This window comes from Neodiprion fabricii, chromosome 4 (genome assembly GCF_021155785.1).
Source record: "Neodiprion fabricii isolate iyNeoFabr1 chromosome 4, iyNeoFabr1.1, whole genome shotgun sequence".
NCBI lineage: Eukaryota > Metazoa > Arthropoda > Insecta > Hymenoptera > Diprionidae > Neodiprion > Neodiprion fabricii.
In genome coordinates, this window is record NC_060242.1 from 3570305 (window position 1) to 3592289 (window position 21985).

General features: G+C 37.3%; 1 protein-coding gene across 1 annotated transcript; it reads right to left on the reverse strand.

The window, feature by feature from the left end:
• Positions 1 to 1255: 1255 nt before the first annotated feature.
• Positions 1256 to 12285, reverse strand: LOC124180136 (echinoderm microtubule-associated protein-like CG42247). The gene is made up of 14 exons (XM_046565243.1): positions 11973 to 12285; positions 11570 to 11803; positions 10766 to 10882; positions 9506 to 9734; positions 8917 to 9212; positions 8343 to 8507; positions 7883 to 7978; positions 7631 to 7768; positions 6918 to 7178; positions 6436 to 6693; positions 5524 to 5686; positions 5189 to 5371; positions 4231 to 4326; positions 1256 to 3388 (listed from the first exon to the last, which is right to left on the reverse strand). Exons 1-14 carry the CDS (start codon positions 11991 to 11993, stop codon positions 3120 to 3122), a joined length of 2526 nt encoding a protein of 841 aa, XP_046421199.1. The 5' UTR covers positions 11994 to 12285; the 3' UTR covers positions 1256 to 3119.
• Positions 12286 to 21985: the final 9700 nt, after the last annotated feature.

Here is a 21985-nt window from a genome sequence, read left to right on the forward strand (position 1 = left end):
TATACAGGTATAATGTTACGCTGTAAAAAAGCTACTGTCAAACAGCAAATAAATGAATAAATAAATTAGTACTATGTACAGAAGAGTAATTTGTAAATTGAAGATTTGTAATATTATTCTGGATTATGAAATTCATGAATTGAAAATATCACCGAAGAAGATGAAAAAGAAGGAAATTTAATAACGAACGTATAAATATAGGCATATATACGCTTTAGAATTAAATTGTAATTTAGTTGAACTTTGAGGCCTCGTTATTAAATATTATTTCATAGTTGTTATTTATTTTTAAATTAAAAATTGAACACCATGCGAAGAGCTCTTTTCAATTCAATAAATTTGACGCGAGTAATTAGTGGAAACAAAGTAGTATTATTATTATTGAACCTCAGTCATTTGTTGCGCATCAATTTTAGAAAAAATAGAAAAAAAACTTACAAATCAAAGAAGGAGTCAAAAAGTAAAAATCAAAGGTGAGGAATTTCAATTTTACCGATTACAGAGCATGAATTCGTCTTGAATGATAAGAGTGTGAAATGCTAATTTCTAAATTCTTTTGACCTTTTCATTGAAGGCGAATAAATGATACATGTAATCAGATATTGTCACCGCGTGTTAAATACATGCAGTCGTTAATTAAACAGGACATGATAAATAAATGTAAATTTTATAAGTATATGTATAATAATACGTAGCTACGCTATCCCAGCGATAATAATTGATCGTTGAAAAAAATAAATAAATAAATAAAATAACGCAAAGGAAGAATAATTATTCGTGTATTAATTATACTTACATTTGTAAATGAAATTTAATGTCAAACGAAAACAATTATGAATTGGGATAGCGTATTTATAATCGTGATGCACAATTAGATTATAACGTTGACACTGTAACAGTACCTAAATACGATATTATTATGAGAGTTTTGCCTATTGTTATTATTATTATTATTATTATTATTATTTTTTCTCGTTTCAAAAGTAAAAATAATAGGTGTATATTGAATATAGAAAATTAAGAAAATCCTACGACCTGCAGCAATCTATAATTACGCAATGATTGTATAAAATGATGAAATAATAAACTATTCATTTTAAATTATTTCCTAGGCTCGTTTTAATTCATTTTTATTTTTTAATTATTCTCACCGATATTCCACCGAACTACGATAGTTGTATGAAAAATAAAAAAGGATAATATGATATAAAAAAAAAAAAAGTTCTAGAAACTGAAATGTCATTTATTGCGAAGATACAAGATAATTTCGGCTATAATTATTATACGTGGTTATACAAATAGCATGCCAAGTGCAGCTTAGCTGGTTTTTCGTATGTTATAAATTATATTATACCGCGCGTAATTTCATACCGCTCGTTTATACTCCGTATATGTATAACGTGTCTAATTTTAGATCTACGAATCATATGGTGGGTGTTTCAGAATTAAATCTATGACACAGCAGGTCTCTGCGGTGCAGCATATATTAATAATTTTATCGTACATCCTTTTCACCGGCAAAGTTTTCTTTCTTCTCCATTCGATAATACGTTGATGTCAAAAAAAAAAAAAAAAAATGCATATAGGTATAAGTATGTGCATTAATAATATTCCGTGAATCATTGTTGTTGAACGTTGTTAAAGATTCTCAATGCTGGCCGTCGTCGTTTTCTTTACCTTTCGTTGTTACGGGAATGTTTTTTTGTTTTTTACTGACTGTTGTACGATATGCAAATTCGGCTATAAAATCAAATCAATTTATGACGAAATTATAATGAAGTCCATTAAAATCGCAGTCGCATCATAGCCTTGAAATTTATAATAGGTGGATTTTGATCACGAAGCAACAAGATTTACATACACGACATACACTGTAAATATGTATATGCATATGTTATACGCTTGAAAGTGAATTTTTGGCAGTGATCACCTTGGGCTAACAATTATCTAAGAATTATACCGTATGTGCATGTGTATTGCGTACACACGTGACTAGAATACGTGAATTTTTGAGAACCGTGAAAGAACTGTTTGAAAAATTAATCATATTCTATGTATAATACGTATACGTGTACATGTGTTATAATACTAAGATTTAAAAAATTATTGCATTATCATCATCATCATCATTATCATCATCATCTTGAATAATTCCTGATGTTCATTGAATGAATTATTAAATATTGCGTTATTATATGACTCTGTCCCTCTTTTCATTATAAAGAAAGAAAAGAGGACGACAGAAAAAAAAAATTTTTCCACGTTGTCCGGCAACATTTTCATTATCTTTTTTTTTTCAATATTTAACGATGCGTCGTATACTTTCTACATTTGTTATTAAAGGGGATTATGTATACGTTATATAATATTGGTTATACGTATAATATAATCGAGAAGAATAATAATACATAATATTTTACTATGTTAGTATGCATTATATGTTATTATACGAGTCCGATTGAAATTAGTTCAATTATATTATCATGTATTATATAATTACGTCTCAAAGATTTAAATATATACATACAATAATGTATGTATTTATTGAAAATACTTACAACCGTCATCGAAATCGGTTGTACGATTATAGGAATTAAGATATAATAACAAACTACGACGGAGCGCCTGCACCCCTGTAATCAACTAGCAAACTTTTTTTTTTTATCAATAGTCAATTACAACTAGAATTACGTATCATTACCATTGCTATTGTTATGTATGTAGGTACCTACCTGTTGCTAGTCTAAGACTGATTCGTTCTTCAAATACTTGGTCTATATATTATTACATTTGTGTATATTTAGTATTTATTCATCAAATCTCAAAGGCAGCTTTCATTAGTTTCTCTACCTCCACCACCCCCTTGGAAAAAAAAAAAACAAAGCAACGAGACAAAGTTAGCAAAGTTCGTAATTTTCGATTAAGAAAAAAAAATCTAAACTCAGATGTCCATTTTTTCTGAAAAATTTACCGAGATAATGAATGTAAAAACATATAATTGTTCGTCCAATTTGATTTTTGAAATATTTGACGATTCTACCCTGCTTGAATTCTTTTACAGTAGTAACGACGATAACGGTAATTCATACTATAGGTACGATGGAAATGTGAAAAAATAACTATTCGTCGACCAGTTCCCACAGCATTAGAGCAGCGTCTGTACCGCCGACTGTGACAACGTTTTGATCGTTGTAGAGGAAACGGGCGCAGGCAACCTGCGAGCTGTAAACCTTTTCCTCGATGTATTCGGCCTTCGAACTGGTGCAAGGATACCGGAAAAGCCTCAGATAACCCTCGGCGTCCCCGGAAACGAGCATGTCGTGGGCTGCCGAACGACTCGAGGTCGACAAGACGGTGTTCAAAGGGTAGTAACGATTGTTCCACATACCTACGAATCCGTCGAAGGACAACTCGTTACGAGTGTGGAATAGCTACGAGAGTTCTGATTATAGATTCCGTCACCGTTAATTTGCTTGGCTTTATTTTTCTCGATAAGGATTGAAAGTATGGTAAAGTAGGGCAAATTGTCGGCAAGGCAGAGCAAATTGTCGGTAAGGTAGGGTAAATTATCGGCAAGTTTGGCCAACGAAATGATTCGATGATCGGTAAGAATACAGCTTAATTACCCGCCTTGATTAGATTAGGATATAGTCTAAGTCAATTAGAGCAGGGATATCCTCCCCACCCTTTAAAAAAAAAAGGTTTATGTCTTAGTTATCACACTTCAATAGTTATTCTAATCTTTCTCACGATAAATTGAATTTCAACTTTGAATGATCGTCGCTTTGCGAAGCGAAGGAGAAAAAAAAATCCGGATCATGATAAAAAAAAGTTGTCTATTCAAGAATACTGTTGCCAAATTTCTTAACATTTTTGAGATATCACGAGCAAACCAAAAAATGACTTCGAGCTAAATGGTCGACGTTATTGTTAATAACAATTTTTCCCAAAATTTAATTGCGAAACAAAAATTCTGAATATAGCCCGATCTACGTACTTTTGAATAAAACAAAATCCAATCTAATCGACAAATTTTTGTTGAGAGATAAATTCCCAAAATTTACTCACTTTTTCATTCCTCTACTCTGGTTATACCCTTATGAATTTTACATTTCCGCATCGATGGTTTTATTTATTTTTTTTTACTTAACTGATTAATCGCGCAGTTTTATGGAACGAGGTGAGTAGAAAATGAAATTTGGTTATCGTTATTGTACGTTATATACTTGCCAGAAACCATGTAGCCGACCATGCAGTTGTAAGTGTACCATTTGACATCCTTCATTACCAGTGGACTCTTTTCCGACGACAAAGCCTTTACGTCCCCTGGGGCGATTATGTTGAAATAAAACAGAAGAAGAAGAAGAAAACAACAATCAGATCAACAGTCATTTTGATTCGATGCAGTTTATAAATCTAGATATCAGGTAGGCGAGGCATCTCCAATGAAACTTCATTGTATGTGATGAAAGAACAATAAAATCCTTACGAATTCCAAATCATTTTAACTAACGTTCTGAAATTACTATCAATGATATGTGTGCGTTTATGTGTTTGTATTAGGGTGTTTCAAAAAAAAATAATTTAAGTTTTTTCAACATGGTACCCCCTAACAAATTTGTTTAGGTTGAAAGAGAAATTCCTGTTAAAAGCTCGAACATTGCGCTCAGTTGATATTCCTGCACTATTACACATTATTTTAAATTTATTCATTATAGTGGATAAAATTTTTTTTCTGTCACTTACTTCAATCATAGTATTAATTTATACCACAAAAAAGACCCAGACTTGTGATATTAAGTCTCCGTTTTTTCATTATTAATTCAATATCATAAAATAGTTACAATTTAATATGGAATTTTAATTTAGAAGAATAATATGCCCGGTTGATATATTCTTGTGTTATGCACGTGATCTTTGGGTTGAATATAAATATCAGGAAAGAAATAATAATTCAAGTGCTACAACGTGTTTCTTCAAAAAAATGTGAAAGATCAAACGAGCGCTAACTTCCACACAAAGTTAACCGCTCATCTCTTCACAGAATCTTTCTTTTATAACCTGAACAAACTTATGAGGGTGTGTCACGGTGGAAAATCGTAAATTATTTTCTTCCGAAACACTCTAGCGTGGTGTATATCGGAGCTTTTTTTCCATCCGAGTTTATCTTATACCACAAGTCACTCACAAAACACGAGATCGTAATCCTGCGTGACGGTCTGAAGAAATCTGCTGTCCGAGCTCCAGTCGAGTTGAACGAGGGGCTGAGCTCCCCTGATCTTGTTGCTTTTTTTATACGAAAAACCGTCCCTCGAAACCCTGAAGAGATATACGCTGCCGTTCTGGGATCCCAAGGCGATAATTTCACCGGCTGTAGAAATAATAACAACAACATCAACAATAAATAACATCCATAACTATTGGCCAACGGTGGATTAGGAGGAGGGGGGGGGGAGGGTATTTTCACCCCCTCCAGCTTTTCGGTAGAACTCGGTAGAGTTCAAGGGTCGCAAATCGTCTTACTCGGGTTGTAGCCGATGCAGGAAAGCGGCGATCCGCATACTCGCAACGTCGCCACAGCCGCTCCCGTGTCTGCGGCTAAAACGAGAAGATGACCCTCCGACGAACCCGCCGCCAAAGCAACACCGAACGGGTGAAAAGCGATGCTGATGCACTCGAAACCGACCTGAAATATACCCTCGTAAATTCGTGGATCAGTTGATTTTCTTTTCTTAATTTTTTTTTTTCCAAGGTTTTTTCGAATTACTCTGCAGATCATGAAAGTATATGGCAAATTTCTTTTACAATTCTCTATAAAAATTCACCAATTTCTAAACTTATTATTATTATTATTATTATTATTATGCATTGTCGCTTGAGGGAACTCAGGTCTTGAAGATAGTTTGGAAATAACCGGCGGTATTTTCCTTCAGAATACAAAGTTACGCAGAAATGCTTGAAACGTATAACAATGATATATATATATATATATATATATATATATATATTGTAATAAGAATTGCCTTTTATCTTGACAAATAAATCGGATAACTTTAAGAGAGACTTTCGGAGAAAAACGGTTTCAGAGGAATCTCGAAATTTGTGTTCTTGAAAAAAAAAGCACAGGTCGTCTGAATGCGGGTTAACCGGAAAGTTCCAGCATTTCTGTTTTTTTTTTTTTGTACAGAAGTGTTCCCTCAAGCCGAAATATGGAGAATTTTTTTGTATTCTTTTTTGAAATCCGATAACGGGTTGTACTAATTTTTGCGCCAAATTTTGACAATCAAACGGTCTATTGAAGAAAATTCTTTTCCTTGTGGAGAGCTGGTATAACTTTTTGGATGAGAAATGATTTTGTGAAAAATTGTAAAAAAAATCGCTCTTTTATTAGAAGCACTTCCAGAAGGGAGACGAAAAATAAGAAGAAGATCGCACCTGCGTCGTCCAGAGGAGTTTGTGCCGTCGCCACAAAGCGATGTTCTTGTCGTGTCCGGCGGTTGCGAAAACCTCGTCATCGGGGTGAACGGCGAGTCCCCAGAGTTGCCTACCGTGACCGAAAACCACCTGATTGAACCTGCGTTGCAACGATCCTTCGAGAATGTTGTTCCTAGTGGTCCCGACGTATATATTTCCGTCATTCCGCCCCGGACGTTGGGGATAAATGCTTCGCACGCCGCCCGCAGCCTCGGGCAACTAAAAAATTAGGGGGATGATTGTGAAGTTGGGTAATTTTTTGTCGGGACTAGAACTTGGGATTTTTCCGTATAATATTACGGATATAAAAAGTCTAATTTTGTTGGAGCTTTTTGCGATGTTCACTTCGAGTCAAGCTGCGATCTTGAATTTTACAATTTAGGGGTTGAAAATCGAGACCGCGTTGAAAATCTGTTCAAAGATTCGATTATCTTTCGTTTCACCTTCGTGTCGGTTATGCGCTTGTAGTTTTGGAGCGAGTCCCAAGCCGCGATTTTTCGGTCCTTTTCACCCCCGGATAAAAGGGTACCTTCGGAGAGCATAACCAGGGAGCTGATACCCTTGTTGTGGGCCTCGAACTCCATTCTTACGAAATATGCACCGTCGGCGTCGACCGAATAGATCGTTATGAAACCGTCGCTGTCTGCCGTCACGACGTCGCCGTCCTGTTCAAACTGGATGCTCGTCACGTGCGTCCGTGAAGGCTGGATCGAAATTAAAAAAAAAGAAAAAAACAAAATAACATGCAAATGAAATGGATAATTATTCATATTATCATTTCTAGGGAATTTTTTTTCTTCAAATGCGGGAGGCCGATAATTATCTCCGAACGTGCAGTTCTTTGAAATGCGTTCTTGTGCACGTTTTTTTTTTTTTTTCTTTTTTTTCGAGGTGACTCGGAAGAAGTTTTTTTTCAATGGTTGATTTCGGAACAATTGATAAAAAAGAAATCAAGGCTATAAGATTGTTACTTAAATTTTTACAAACTTTAATCGAATCTGTTATTTCGGGAAATCACAACAATATTTTTTTTTTTTTAATTGTGTAAGCAAAACGATTTCGAAAAAAAATCGGCAATTCTATAACAAGCGTTTTTCAAAGATAAGGATTCAATTTACAATAAGTTGGTATACATCAATGGTAAATTAACGATTACCGGTTTTATGATGTCCGTTCTTTCGAAAAATCCGTCCTTACGACGATTCCAGAATGTCAAATGACCTCGGCCGTGTGTTATCAGTAGATTATCGTCGAGAGGATGAAACGCGGCTCCGGTGAGATCCTCCTGAAGAGTCTGCAATGATAGTAACGACTTTAAATCCTTGCCGATTCGTTACATGCCATAAACTTTCGGTGCAGTGAAATTTCTGGGAAATTTGTTGAAAAATTTTGAGACAACGATACTGACTGCAACTTTTCCCAGCAGATGACCCCACTGCCATTGCCAAACCGAGAGGATAGCCTCTCTCCCCGAGTCGACGGCCAACACGTAGCTTCCACCGTTCTGGAATTGAATATTGCGATCGATTTGGTTGGGGAAATATTCTTGTGCAATAAGTGCAACAAAAAAAAAAAAACGGGAATTGTTCGTAAACTTTGCTTGCTTGCAATTTTTGAACCGATAGAAACTCGGAAATTCGATTTTCCAAACGATATTTTTGTACGCAACGTTAGCAAGTTTTAGAACTCTGAAGAAGGACTTTTTTGCCTCTGATTGAATAACGATCGAAATAAGAAACTTTGATTTATTTTCTTTATCGTTTTTTTTTTTTTTGTTTTTTATTGCGTTAAAACAAAATCTGCAATGTGATTCGGGATGGTGAAAATTTGGAAAACTTGTCGGATTGTCATTTTTTGGCTTGTCTCACCAGCTGCGAAAAGGCAAGAGCGGCAACTCCCAGCTGAAATTCTGACATCCCGAAAATGTAGAGGGTGAGAAGAGTATCCGTTGACCAAATTCTGACGTGGGGTTGAGCTTTCCTGTGTCTCCCAGCCTTCTGACCGGACGCCACAAGCTCGCGACTAGGATGAATCTGAACAACGAATGATTAACCCTCGATTGCAACAATCGATTCGATACAAAAAGAGTATATACATATATATATGTATGTATATGTATATGACGGTGTGCCAAACCAAAAATTAATTTTTTTTCACCAAACGTGCATCGAACTTTCGGACTTTTTCCTTTTGGAACACCCTGATACAGGTATATACTCAAATTTTATTTCGATTTAACTTCAAACATCCAAACAAATAAATGAAACATATTTATTTTGATTTTTATCGATAAAAATGATGACTTATCGTGGTTAAATAAGCTCTGAACGCGGTTTCCTCGTGTGAAATAAAACAAGCTGTGCTATTCTCGAATCGAGTAAATTCTCTGGCACCAAATTGACATTGTTCGATTAATCTTCTTCGCCCCTCATCGACACGCACCTCCATGCAAGTGATGTCTTCCGTGTGCCCGACGTAATGCCTCTGAGCGTTTTCCTCCCTGTCGTAAAGAACGGCGACGGCGGCAACGTAGTAGAGAAGTTCGCCACTCGGTAATACCCAGAGATTTTTCCGCGTATCGGTGCCTCTGTAACCGTATACCCATTCGAGCTGGAGCTTTTTTTCCGGCGGCGAGTTGTCGACGGGCGGAAGAAGCGACGGGGGATAAAACGACCGGCGCAACCCCCTGATTGTAACCCTCGTAGGCTCTTCCCTGAGCACTTCGACCACGCTGTAATCTGCCCGAAACAAGAAACGTTACTCGTTATTTGATGAAAATTAAACAATTTTTTTTGTCGAACGCTAGAACCGAAAGAAAAAAAGCAAAAACAAACAAACGTATTTCCTCGACGCAATCGACTGTAAAAAATTCATTGCAATGCAATACGATAGTTGGAAAAAAAATTTCTTTTCCTTTTCCAATTTTTGAGAAAAAAGTGTAAATTTCTCCGTTTTCTGTTAGTTTTATTTTGTTGGTCACTCTGCTCGAAATCTTTTATCCTTTCACCGTCTTCGCTTTTCGGTTTCTCACCGTTCACTCGGACGACTTCCGCTTCCGGCGCGTAAAGGGCCCGCGGCCTGCTTTTGCTTCGGGCCCGTCGCTGACGGCTCAAGTCTTCGACGACCGTAGGAGGGCCCCGAGACCTCGATCTTCGAGCTGGAGAAGCTGCGATCGCGACTGACTGAACACCCGTCCCACCGCCGAGGTAAAACGTATCGACGTCGGCGAATTCGTTTCGCAACTGAGAGAAGCTTCGCACCTGCGGTGAAAAGGTTTTGAAAAAAATTATTAAACATTGAGACGAAAAGATGTTGAAAATTGAAGCAAAAATCATCACGATTGATTCTTATTTCATTTGACTCCATTTTATTTATTTATTTATTTTTTTTTTTGCCTTCTGATGTACGTGTCATTTTTTATAAAATTTCGAATTTTATATTTTCAATTTTTTAACAAGTTTCGTTTCACATCTGCGTTGTATGACGTTATACGTATAACGTAAGATTTTTATGAATTATAAAATTGAATGGATATACGTCATTTCATTGTAGATAATAATGAGAATTTAACACAGTGTTTTTTTTATTACTATACCTACATTATTTCGAGTAGTTAATCCGAATTCACGTATATTAGTGCAATAAGGCACATTGTTTATAGTCAGTTTATACAGAGTAGGAATGAGGAGGGAGTGGAGGCAATCGGGTTTGTTTTTTATTAGCACGAATAAACAATAACCCATCAGCGTCACACGAGACATTCTATCCATGAAAGTAATTAATATCGATTCGTTATACCTATACGTTAGGTATATTACACCTGAAAATCACTCGGTGTGTAAAAAGATGGACTGATAAAAAAAAAAAAATAAAAAAAAAGCAATTACACAGCCGCAGAAATTATGCCCAACTAGCATCACGATCAGCCTTGTAACTAAGCGATAAAAAGAAAGAGAGAAAGAAAAAAAAAAAAAAAACTGTAAAAGAAACAAAGAAAAGAAAATCAGCCCTGCGATATGATAGGTATCTTAGGATATTATAATATCGTTGTGGAATTAACCGTACGAAGAAATTGGGTGGCGTGTTTTTAAAACTTGTAGTATAACCTTAACCGCAATCTGCACGCGGCGCCGTGCTAGGGTAAAGAAATTAGATCGGGGGGGATCGAGAAATTGCGTGAAAGGGAAATAATTTCTCCCTCCTTACCACCCTCACTCCTCTTAAGCCGTTTTGCATGAATAATTATGTCGGTACAGAGAGAGAGAGAGAGAGAGAGAGAAAAACAACTCACCTCCAAACCCGTGACGGTGAACATCCGCTTGGCCCCGTTCATCTTGAGTACCTGACCCAAATCCTCCAGGACCTCTTCGAAGGGTTGCGAGGTCCTCAAATTCAGCAGTACTCGACACTGCGATATTTTGATGGAATAGTTACATGTATATACATACACAGAGTTTCAAGGGATGAACGAATTATAAAGAAAAGAATAGTTAGTTGAAAAATAGCTCGAATTAAGACGAACGTAAGGTGATATTATAACATCCCCGAAAACTATTTTCTCAAATTCTCGATCGCAATGCATCACAGCCTGTCTGTGTTACTCGAATTTGCAAGTGCTGATGAATTGGAGAAAAATTCGATTTTTCTCTTACTTTTAAAGCGTTTCGATTCAAAGGGTGCAAAAAAGCCTAGAATCGTTGCGTTTCTATTATTCGGATACGCCCGGTGTTTACAAGTAAGCACTTCAGTATGTCGAGTTGCCTACCAGTTAGGGTAAGAAATATCGGTAAAGCAGATCTGCCGATTCGAAATCACTTTAACGCAACTCCGAAACGCGCTTTTACCGATCGTTTCAGTATATTTTACAATGAACGAAGCAGCTGCTTGTCCAAATTCGCACAACTTCACAAAACGGGTACTTCCGACTCCCTCGCTATGACTTTAAACGCGCTGCCTACCGATAACTGGGTAGGTATGTATTACCGATATTTGATCTCCTCGGTGATAGGCAACCCGACCCACCGAGTCGCTTACTCGACAACACGGGATACAAAGGTCGAGAAAACGCCGGCGCCGGCTAGTTTCAAGCACCTACCTGGACGGTGTGATCGAGGTTATTGACGATCCTTATGACTCGGCCCGAGGAGGGTTTTCCACCCCCTGGCGGGGGTGCCTCGTCGCTGATGGACGCCTTGCGGCTGAGGCTTCCGACCGCCGGAGGTCGGCTCCATCCGGTTCCTCCGCCTCTTCCAGCCGTCGCCGCCCCTCCACCCCCGCCCCCGCCGGGCGTCGCGTACCACGTGTTACTCTTCTTGCCGTAGCTCGCCGGCTGCAGGAGAACGAGAAAGCGTGAAGTAAGCCACAAAAAAAAAAAAAAAACTACAACAACAACAACAACAACAACAACAATAATAATAACAATAATACACAGGTATAAGTTTTTATATTTAGTTGTGGCGCGGTTAGACGACCTGCAACATATCAACGGTTTGCGATACCACTTCGAAGGAGACGCTCATCAACACCAGGAAACTCTCGAGACTTTCTTCCTCCTCGTAATACGCAGAATAAGAGGACGAAGACGAGTAATAGGCCGAGTTGGAGGACGAGCAGGAGGACGAGCTGCGGCTCGGATGATCCACGTCTGTCAGACTTAATCCCAACACTTGCCGCGGCTCTCCCGGAGAGAACGAGGAACTTGACGGATCAATGATGAACGAGGTGAGAAAACACGTAGCTTCGAGATAGTGAGTAAATCGTTTGCACAGGGTTTGAAATCGGATATTCAGGCGGATCGGTGTAATCGCAGTCAGAAAGTGATGGGCAGAGAGAAGGAGAGAAAAAGATAGATAGATGGATAGATAGATAGAGAGAGATAGAGAGAGAGAGAGAGAGAGAGAGAGAGAGAGAGATACAGCCGGAGAAAAAAACTGTGTGTGTGTGAAATATGAAGAGAGAGAGAGAGACAGAAAGAGGAAAATAGAGAGTGTGTATAAAAACTGCACAAGCCAGCGTCTGCGTTTGAAAGGGGTGCAGAAAATCAGCGATGCGTTTGATATACTGAGAATTATACCTGACTGTGGTATACGTATATTGTATATATATATATACACCTATGCCTGTATCCTTACGCGTATAAACACATTGTGTATACGTATATATATATATATATATATGTATATCGTGTATAACAATTAACCCGCGCTAGGGAAACACTGGGATTTTGTATATAATTTTATAGCGATAATATATCTACACGTATGAAGATGTATAATATTATACGACAAAAAGTTCAATCGTTCGAAGCACCGACGATCACGTCGCGAGAAAACGTAAGAAAGAAAACGGTAAATAAAATCACTGAAATATGATGAATAATTGATCGAGAGAGAATCGAGAAAAAGGAAAAAAAAGCCGAAAGGGGTCGGAGGGGGCGGGGGGATTTTTTTTTACAACAAATAATACAGCTTCCGACGAATCGTTTGTAATTCACGCCATAAGAACACCGCGTTGGCCCGAAACCGAATTACACACGCATATATATATATATATTATATGTATACGTATATATGTTCATATGTTATGTGGGTAGAAAAACGATACGTGGACTCTGCACGTGCTACGGTGTTCGAGGTTCGTGTTGTACTGAAGGACTGCGAACCGGACTCGAACCCCCAGAGATGCGGATGTTCCACCCCGCCAACCCCCGCCAACCCCCGCCAAGGCCGAACCTCCTCCACCCCCCCCCTCCACCCCCCTCCCACCATTCGCGTAATGCATGCTAATCAAAAAACAGCTCTCTTTGTCTCTGAGCCACCCTTCCTCTCTCTCTAATAGGACTCTCGTTTAAAAATTTCATTTCGTTTCATTTTTTTTTTCGATTTTGTCGCAATATTTATTTTTATTTATTTATTTATTTTTTTTTTTTTGCCCTTTCGACAACTCCGAAAGTCAATTCGCGCGTCGACGAATTGTGCGAAAAGATATTTCCTCGACAAACGACCAAACCGTGTAATATATTTTTCTATCTTTTTTACGTACCTCTTATTTTTTATACCCTTTTATACCCATCTTTTTGAGCTGCTTGCGGATTGGAAAGTTCGCGTTACCCGTTTCTCAAATTTATCACGAATCGCGGTGTTAAATCGCCGTTTCAACGTCAATTATCAGATGACGGGTTATAAATTTTGATACATCAGAAAGTGGCAGGCTATAAAAAGGCAGGGATCGTAAATTCACCGATTTCTCATATTCCTTCCGGCGCCAACGGCTCAGCGTTTTACTAACAAGCGCAAAGTGCTGGTTAAATCTTGGTAATGGACAGCGGTTATATGATCCGGGCTTAGAGTTTTAGGGGAACGGTCTGTGCCAATCCTTTTGCCCGACGAACCCGATGATGAACGTAGTAATCGGATGAAAAAATAAACGGCAATGTTTAATCTAAGAAAAAACAGGAACCGATCGCGTTACTTCATTCATTTTCTTCATTGTTCTTCTTTCGTTTCAGACTGATGTTCGATGTCAAAAAAAAAAAAAAAAAGTCAACACCGATTCTCAAAGATCGCTTTACGCGAAACATAAAATAAAAATACTGTATTTATTATGTCATATTATTCTTCAAGTTTCGTGCGTTAAGATTGCAGCTAAGAATTTCATGACCGGGGAAAAATTACGTCTGGTTTAATACGGTGACAGAAAAAAAAAAGAAGAAAAGACAGATAGAGAGAAGAATAAGAGAAAACGAAAAAAAAAAAAAAATCTGCCGAAGGAACGAAAAATGGACATCGATTGTAAAATTCGGTTTTGAAAATATCGTTGTTGAATCAAAGGAAAGATCCTTGCAGGTACGTGATAAAATATCACGAATCCGTTGCGCGGGTGCAGCAATTATTTTGAAAAGGCAATTTCTGAGTGATTTAAAACTGAAATCGAATAATATCAGAATCGTTTCTCAAGGCGGTAAAGTTATGAATCTTAAACACGCAGCTGGCTGGCGACTTCCAAGGTTGCAGTCGACAAATCCCCGCTACAATACACGTATACAGAGATACTCTGTATAACCACCCCCGACAAACACACACACGCACACATACGTACGTGTAATCGAACATCGCGATTATACACATGCGCATGATGCAGGTATTTGTTATACACGGTACAAAAACAAAAATAAAGCACGAAAACTGGATACAAATTTTGTGTCTCCGTTATTTTCTTTTTTAATATCGTCGATTCTTTTTTGGTAAATGCAACGCGAAATCAGTTTCTGAGGCTTACTATACTTTTTTAGTCAAACAAGGCTTTAACGTCAATTTATCGTTGCACGAGCGTTAAATTTTCGCAACGGTTGCGAGAAAATATAGCAACAGCGATCGTAATGAGAAAGAACAGTAACGTATACTAGACTTTTCGGTAACAACTATGAAACTAATTTTCATTTTCTACCTAGAACAATATTTTCCATTTGTGGTAAAAAATGAAAATAGTCAAGGAATGAACGGTAACCGAAATTAAAAATTTCTCTCAGTGTATCCATAGAATTGAAATATATATAACGAAAGAAATGAAAAGAGAATAAAAACTCGCAAACTTATACGCTAAAAAATACATCAAGATTTAGATTCAAGGTATGAAGCATTCGCAAAAATTTAAGTAAATTACAAAAAATTTTACGAAAAATTAGCTGACCTGAGATGATTTGTTCAAGTTGTCGTATATTTATAATTGCATGTATAATAATTCCTCGTGTTTGTAGAGCAAGGGTACTTTATACGTGGGTATAAAGTATCTCGCTGATATAATGGATGGCAATTTTCCATTAAAACTGCACTGCCAGCTCTGCGCTGAGGGGATTCGATTAGCTGCCAAGCGGATCACGGTTCTCCTCCTCGGCTTCGCCTTCGCCTCTTCTTCTCCCCTGTTGCCTTCCTTCCCGCTAACGGGGTTCGGAACCCGCATATGATAATGGCCGTATGAATTAACACAGGGTGAAGGTCAACCCCCCCCCCCCCCCCCCCCACCCCCCCACCTTCGACCCCTTCGCCGATCGCCAAACCGCCGAAGGAAAGCGTTACGCCGTTCGAACCCCATCCCCTAAACTCGTTGTAGCGTTTCGGAACGAACGATTAGGTTTGTTGATTCTTTTTCCTTTTCTCGAGGTTCAGGTTTCGCATACTCTGCAAGGTATTCGAGATTATTCCAAGAGCCAAAGAGAAACGGACTTTCGAAGGTTAATTATTTGTCGGTTAAAAATCGATGAGATCGCCGTGTATGATTTACGAACGTTTATCGAATTTGTGTAATCGTTGATCGCTGCTTTTAAGATTTCTTTAGAAATAGAATAATTGTTGACGATATTTGCGATGGAATTAAAAATAAACAGTTTCAGAAACACTTTACTTTAATTTTTAATTATTCGGACATCGATGAATATTTCATTTTTTAATACTGTGACGATATTGATCGAGGTCAACAAATAACGATAACGTAGAATCGACTGCTGGGAGAGAAGAAAATCTGTTTCGGTAGGTTTGTGGAAAATAGTGCATCCGAATGAATAGATACGAATAGTCGTGCAGTGAAATCGAATGAATTTAATAGATTTTTAACGATTGTAAAAGATCTAGTTTGTAATTTCAGTATTTTCTATTTTCGTATTTTTGAAAAGATCTCAACAGTTGCACACCGATATGATAATTCGATAGATATTCCATGTACGACTGCCACTAAGCTAAACATAATCGATGCATCGATTAATCGAGTACAAAAAGATAATCGAACACGACTCGATTGAATCGGTAAAAATGAATCATCTAATCGATCAGTTCGTATTTTTTTTTTTTTTTTTTTGAAACGGTGCATTCGGAAACAAAATTTCGTAAATTCCAGAACGTAGTCTTGGTATCGGAAAAGTTTTTTTTGATAATCCAAAGCTTCCTTCTAAATATATTTCAATTTTAGGTGAAAATATTCATTTATCCTTCACTTGTTATATGAAATAGATATTTACAAAGTAAGACAGTAATGATAATCGATATTAATTGATATTTTATTGCGTCTTTCGTGAGAGTAAAAAAAAAAAAACCGAGTCGATTGATTAATCGAGTTTGAAAAATAATCGGTTATATTCTATTAATCAGGAAAAAACAATTGTTCTAATCAAAAATAGATTATTTTTGGTAGTATTATATTTCTTGATGATATTCGACGAAACAAACAAACTCTGGGAGAATAAGCGAAGTTCCGGAAGTAATAGAGTCGAAATGAGAATCGTCGAAATCAAGGCAAACAGACGAAGCGTGTAATAACGAGAGGCGATACTTATGATAATGTGGCTTCGCAATATTATGCGTAGCGTTGCAACACCGCTGATGGCGTCTAGTCACGAGTCCCGACACTCGACGTATTTACGTGTCTCATTGTCAGTTTGTACGTGACGTGCCAACATGGAAGAATAATCCCCCCGGCCACCCCAAGTTGATAATTTTGCGACTTTTCTAATTTTTCGCAAATTCGCAGTGACGCACAATCGTGTTCTTGTTTCTGGATCTAGCCAAATTTCAAGTCAATCGGACGAATAGATTTTGAGATGAGAGCAAACCGGTTTGATTGAAGAATATGGTTTTGAGAAAAATTCAAAAGAAGAGAAACGGTGTGGAAATTCATGATTTTTTTATTCGTATTCGGAATCACTAATATATATATATATATATATATATATATATATAAATTTTAGAATTTTCGCGGTGATGAAAAAAAAATATATGCACGTTATTTTGGAAATAATTTATTTGGTCAAAGCCTTCTTAAATATTTCAAATTTTCAGCTACAACTTGAGCGCGAATCAAATTTCATATTTCAGGATATAGAATCTGTGGCAAGAATCGAGATTTTGAAAATTCATTCTGTATCCTTACAGAGCCTCAAAAATGAAGGCTGATTCCCGTCGAAATTCCGAATTTGAATAGTTACGAAAACGCCAAATTCCAAATTTTTTCGTGGCAAAAGTTACAAGCGAAGAAATCAAATTTTCACAAGTTTGAACCGTCGGCTTTCCGATCATCCGAAACTTTGTCGTTTCTCCAAAGTTCGATCTTTTTACTTCAACTTTCGCCACCAAATAATTCGAAACTAAGCAATTTCCGAACTTTTCAAAATCGGAACTTCACCCGCTCCCCGTTCGGGAGCCTCGAGTCAGGATCCTTGAATAAATTCGCGCAGGCGTCGCGACGCCAGTATTACCGTCGCTGGGTAAATCTCGGAGCTTGCTAAGCCCGCCATTAACGCTAGGGTCACTCCTGGTGCTCAACCCTTGGCCTTTCACCGTATCGCAGCATTGCATTCGGTCGTGCACCTCGAATTTGCATCCCGGCCGTTGCCGCTACTGATCGTTGCGATTTACAAACTAACGCGAGGTTTCCAGATCCAAGCGATTGAAAAAATATTCGAACCGTAGTAACGAGAATGACATCAATTTTACTAAAATTTCTCAGTGATTATAAACCTACGTAAGAAATCAGATTCTTCTCATTAAAAGTAGTCGAAAAATACGTGATTGTAATTCCAACAATATTCGAACAATTTTTAACGACGCCTGTTTTACAGAATTTTTCCAGTTACTGTAACAAATGAAATTTTTCTCAGTGCGGCAATTGCGTTTTTGACGGTAATAATTTTTTTTACATTCCTTATATTTGCATTATCAAAATATTGTAATATTTATTACCCGTGACGAAAAAAGCCGAGGAAAACGATACGGGAGTCGGTGTTGCATGCCTGACGTAAAAAAAAAGCTCTCGAAATTAAAGTCCGAAACGAGGTGCTTGCAGCCTTTTGTAAGAGGGGTGGCAGGTGGAGGGGAATTGCGAAAGTTTCGCGGAGTATAAGAACAGGCGATAACAGGCAAAAGATGGCCTCGACTTTTATCGCAACGCCGCGTATTGCGGTACCTATTCGTTTTCTCACTTTTTTTTTTCATTCTCCTTCTCACTCCTCTGCGAAACATAAACAAATATAGGCTGTGATACGAACGACGGTATTTCCTCAAGCGATTCGTGTGCACGCTCCGATCCGAATTACTTCTCACGCATTTTTACTTCCTATCGAAACTCACACGCGTCGCTGGTTTAACCTCGATCTATTTTTTACATCTACTTAGATTTTGATCCGTTTGGTTAGAGAATGTGGTTTTTTCTTATCGTTTTTTTTTTACTTTCTTTTTATTTTCAAGTATTTTTCATTTCTTTTTATACCTCAGACGCTCCACGGTTATAAATTACGAATCTGATGACGATGAAAAATACGTAACGTGCTTCGTAAGATATGCGCAAGACGAATTTTAATCAGGAACAAAAAGAGAGAGAGAGAGTGAGAGAGCTACGTGCTTGTATTAAACAAAATATTGTATCATATTATTATTATTATTATTATTACACGTGTGGGAAATTTTTGATCTTATTCAAAAATATTTCTGCAATTGTTCTAACTCTAAAACAATACTTTAGAATTTTTTTAGTTTGTTTTATTTATCTGGTGAACTATTGATAAATATCGAGAGTGATTTTGAAAAGGAACTTTTTTCAAATTCTCAAAAACTGTATTTTCTTATCCAAACGTTTCAAAACCGGGCCCGTGACGAATTGATTTTTCTCTCCAATTTTTTTAACAGACTTAATCTTTTCGAGCAACTAAAACGTTGTTTAAACGGTTTCGAAATTCCCAAACAAATTGTGGAAAATTTTTATTTTTCAATTAGAACTTTTTTAAATCCGACCGGTTTCATTACGAAGATGATAAAAAAAGTTGAATTTGTCAAAAAAATGGACAAAGGGTGGGTCTGGAAATGTTCTAAGTGAAAAATAAAAGTTTTAAAAATTTTACGGGGATTTTTAGACAGTTGAAACAATATTTTGGCTGACCAAAAAAATTGAAGATACTGAAAAAAAAGGCAAAGAAGTCAGCTTGGTCTTGAAATGTTTTAAACAGAAAATACGGTTTTTGTAAATTAAAAAAAAAAAAAAACGTCCTTTTCTTAAATCACTTTCAATATTTTTAAATAATTTAGCAGTTGAACGAAAAATCTGAAAAAATTCAGGATACTGTTTCAGAATTACGACTATTGCAGAAAAAGTTTTCAACAAAATCAGAAATACCGAGGGTCAGAAGCTGGTTAGTTTCGCATGGAATTCCCCGTACATAGTATTTAGGACAAAAATCAAGGCTGCAGATTGTTAAATAATTTCATACGTTATTATTGGCACACACTCTTTTTCTTAAATCATCAATATTTGTCGTGAAATAAAACAAATTCTCCATGGACTTGGAAAACTGTTTGAAATTTTCATTCCGCAAACTCGTTTCCTCTTCGCAAACTTCTGCTGTCTGAAAATATTCAACTTTATACAATCGCTTTTCTTTACAGCAGCGTCTAAATGAAGCTTCGAAATCGAATAATCCTCGGATTTAATTCCTTCCCTGTTCGATCATACGCTCGTCACGTGGGGCAGGTTCTAGTTTGAATAATGCAAAAGCACACCGACCTTGAGCACCACCCAGTTTGCTCATTGTCAACCGAGCTGGTAACGAGCAAACACTAAGAGGGAACTCTTCACACCCTGACAAAGCTCCCGCGATTTCATTGATTTTTCATTGGAATCAGGGCAGAGCTTGTAAGCCGTCTAATAACTCGATCCAATTGCTTTTTTGACCGATCGATCATCTTAAGAAGCGTCTCGATTTCGCCTGGGACAAAATTTCTATTCCAAGTTTCTGAACTATTCGTGTCTGTTTGTTTTTCCCTAAATTTGTCGACGTTTTCATCGTCCTTACAGGTTTACAGGTTGTAAACAGTAATGGAACAAGCCGGTTTAAAGGGGCCATCTTTTAGCCAGCCCTCGAACTTTCAGGCTAGATTCGTGATAATCGACCCAAAAAACCTAACAGTATCAATTTCCATTCAAATCCATTCATCCATTCACCAGACATCGTCATCTTTATGTGATTTTTATAATTTTGTTATTGGAAAACGTGGAGATCTGGCGAAAACTCAACGTCTCATTCTCGGGGTGATTACAATAACTTACTTCTATCTCTGGAAACAGCGAAACGAGAAGTTGAAAAAGAGGAACGAAAAGTACGACGACTTTAGGATCCGCCGAGCGTTGAGCTCAAATGGAAGAAACGCTCCCCTCAAAAATGAAACGTTCAACGCGGCACTCGTAATGACGATAATAATAAAGATAGCAATAACAATTATTACAACAAATGCTAATGCCTGGCATATTATGCAACGCGTGTCCGCTCATAGTCAAAACTCCGCTCTCCACCCTTATTTGACGGTCTTTATATCGAGGTCCGAGCTTTTAATTGCTGAACCAAGGGGTGAAAAGTGTCGCGCTGCTTTACGAATCACTTATCAAGCCGCGGCGCTGTCCGGGTATGAAAAATTAATTACAGTACGAGAAACTGTTTCACGCTGATGCATCGCTTTCCTTGTTATACCGACGCAATTAATGTCTCGTTTACGACTCGAGACTCGGTATGTGGGTTAATTTCATGTAACATTATTATGCCGGTGATTAAAATTCGTACGCGGGAAAAAATGTTCCTGTTTGTTATTTATGTTTTTTTTTTTTTACGCTACCTCAAATTCTTTTTTCCCTCACGGACTTCGCTTCGAGAACAATATAATATCTGATCAAAAATGTATCGAAATTATGAATTAAATAATACAACAACTAATTCGTCACCAATAAATCGATGACTCATCATCAAAATAATCCAAAACCAATCTTGTTCTTGTTTTTAATTCTAATAATGCGATTTCTGTCAATGTTTGAAAAAATTTACAACAAACTTTTGCTTCTTTTTTACTAGAGCGAGTGAATAATTTCAGTAAATTTCGCTCTCTCCTTAGATTCAAGGTAAAAAAAAAAAAACGAACAGAAAAATTACTTTTGACGTGAGCTTATTAAAATCGTTTCATAGCTGCATATTTTTCGCGCGGCATGAAAACGACGTATTTAATTTCTCCTTTTCATTTCTCTTTTTACACTAATTAGGTATAAAAGTGCTGTTCGTATTTCTATGCAAATTTCCCGAAGCCGATTCGCCCCTCTTTTTACGCCGCTTTCGTTCCGCCGATCCTCCACTTTTCTTCTCCACCTTTTTTATTCACCTTATGTTTTATTTTCCTTCAGGGTTTCGTCGCGCACACGCATATCGCATGCTTCCCTCACTCTGGCACAAATCTCACGTATCTAAGTATGTTACCTTACAAGGATACGTGTATTATAACTCGGGATGCTAATGATTCGATTTGAAAAAAAAAAGAAAAGAAAAAAAAAAAACTCCACAATGCAGAGCCTGGTCACGGTTCTTTTCCTATCGCGTTTCATCCCGTTCCAGAAACGCTTAATCGTTCTCGCATTTCATTTGAATTTATATATCCTCAACATTAACACAACCGAGGTTCCTGACCACCTTAACGACATCAACCGCGATACTTCAACG

Excerpts from the sequence above, each read along its gene's own strand:
- LOC124180136 (XM_046565243.1), bottom strand. The coding sequence starts at position 11,993 with ATGAGCGTCTCCTTCGAAGTG. Across the intron at positions 9,735-10,765 it reads TCACCGTCACGGGTTTGGAG|GTGCGAAGCTTCTCTCAGTT; the intron begins GTGAGTTGTTTT and ends TTTTCACCGCAG. Across the intron at positions 9,213-9,505 it reads GGAAGTCGTCCGAGTGAACG|ATTACAGCGTGGTCGAAGTG; the intron begins GTGAGAAACCGA and ends TGTTTCGGGCAG.